This window comes from Passer montanus, unplaced genomic scaffold (genome assembly GCF_014805655.1).
Source record: "Passer montanus isolate IOZ18808 unplaced genomic scaffold, ASM1480565v1 scaffold392, whole genome shotgun sequence".
Lineage (NCBI taxonomy): Eukaryota > Metazoa > Chordata > Aves > Passeriformes > Passeridae > Passer > Passer montanus.
Genome location: NW_024368730.1, coordinates 23,259 through 24,621, shown reverse-complemented (window position 1 = coordinate 24,621; position 1,363 = coordinate 23,259). Strand labels below are relative to the sequence as shown.

The window sequence follows — 1,363 nt, the reverse complement described above, 5'->3', positions numbered from 1 at the left end:
GGGGTTGGGGGGGGGGCCCCCGCGCGGGGGGTGCGTGGGGGTGGTCCCAGTTGGGGGTCCCGGGGTTGGAGCGGAGTTCGGGGTCCGGGGGTCCCGAGAGGGGGGTCCCGGGGGTGTCCCCGCCCGGGGGTCCCGTACCGGGCGCGGGGGTGGCGGGTGTCCCCAGTGTCACCACGATCGGGCGGGTCACGGTGCGCAGCGCGCGCCCGGGGCCGGAGCGGGGGCGCGCCCGGGGGGAGGGGCCTGAGCCCGAGGCTCCGCCCCCTCGGCGGGGACAGGGCTCGGCCCGGCACTGGGGGAGGGGCGGCGTTAACGGGGGGGCCGGGGGGCGACACCTCCAGAGGCCCCGGTGTCCCCCTGTCCCGGTGCCGCCCCCGTGTCCCCCTGTCCCGGTGTGTCCCCAGCGTGTCCCACTCCCGGTTCAGGGCTGGCCCCGGTCCTGCTGTCCCCATTCCCAATATTCCCCATTCCCAGTGTCCTGTTATCCCATCGTTATGCCGTTATTGCTACCCCGTTATCCCATCCCCGTTACCCCATTATCCCATTGCTATCCCTGCTGTCATCCTATTATCCCATCCCCATTATCCCATTCCCGATGTCCCATTATCCCATCCCCATTATCCCATTCTCAATGTCCTGCTATCCCATCCCGGTGTCCCCCCCCCGTGTCCCCATGCCCCCCCAGACACAGGTGGTGGCTCCAAGAACTGGTGTCACCTTTATTGGTTCCTGTCCGTGACCATCCCCACGGTGGCCCTGACCCCGTGGTGGCCCTGACTGTCCCCATGGCGACCCTGACTGTCCCCATGGCGACCCCGGCCACCCCCTCCATGGCCCTGGCTCTCCTCTGGTCCCTTTGGTGGCCCTGGTCACCTCTGTGGTGGCCGCAGTGCCACCATGGTGCTGGTGGCCCCGTGGTGGCTGTGGCTGTCCCCTGGCTCTTCCTGTGGTGGCCCTGTCCATCCTGGTGGTAGCCCTTGGTGGCCCTGGCTGTCCCCCACGGCGGTGGTGGCCACCCCCTGACTCCCTGTGGTGGCCCCAGCCACCTCCTGGCTCTTGCTGTGCTGGCCCTGTGGTGGCCTCGTGGTGGCCCTCTGGCCATCCCCATGGTGACCCTGTGGTGACCGTCCGGTGGCCCTGGGTGACCCTTGACGGCCCTGGCCGTCTCCTTGGTGGCCACAGTGACCCTGTGGTGGCCCTGGGTGGCCCCTGATGGTCCCGTCGCTGGCCCTGGGTGACCCACAGTGGCCCCAGTAGCCCATGGTGGCCCTTGGTGGCCCCGCGTCCCCTCCGGCTCCGGTTTCGTTGGTTTGACGCACTCGACCCAAAGTTGGTTTGGCAGAATTTGGGGGGGGGGAGGGGG

At 69.7% G+C, this 1,363-nt stretch overlaps 1 protein-coding gene across 1 annotated transcript in view; it reads right to left on the bottom strand.

Annotated features, from left to right (window-relative positions):
- Window positions 1–628: 628 nt before the first annotated feature.
- LOC120506543 (collagen alpha-1(I) chain-like) overlaps window positions 629–1,363 on the bottom strand; it is a 1,631-nt gene continuing 896 nt past the window's right edge. Inside the window, exon 2 of the mRNA XM_039718207.1 lies at window positions 629–1,363. Coding sequence (XP_039574141.1) covers window positions 629–1,363 — 735 coding nt within the window.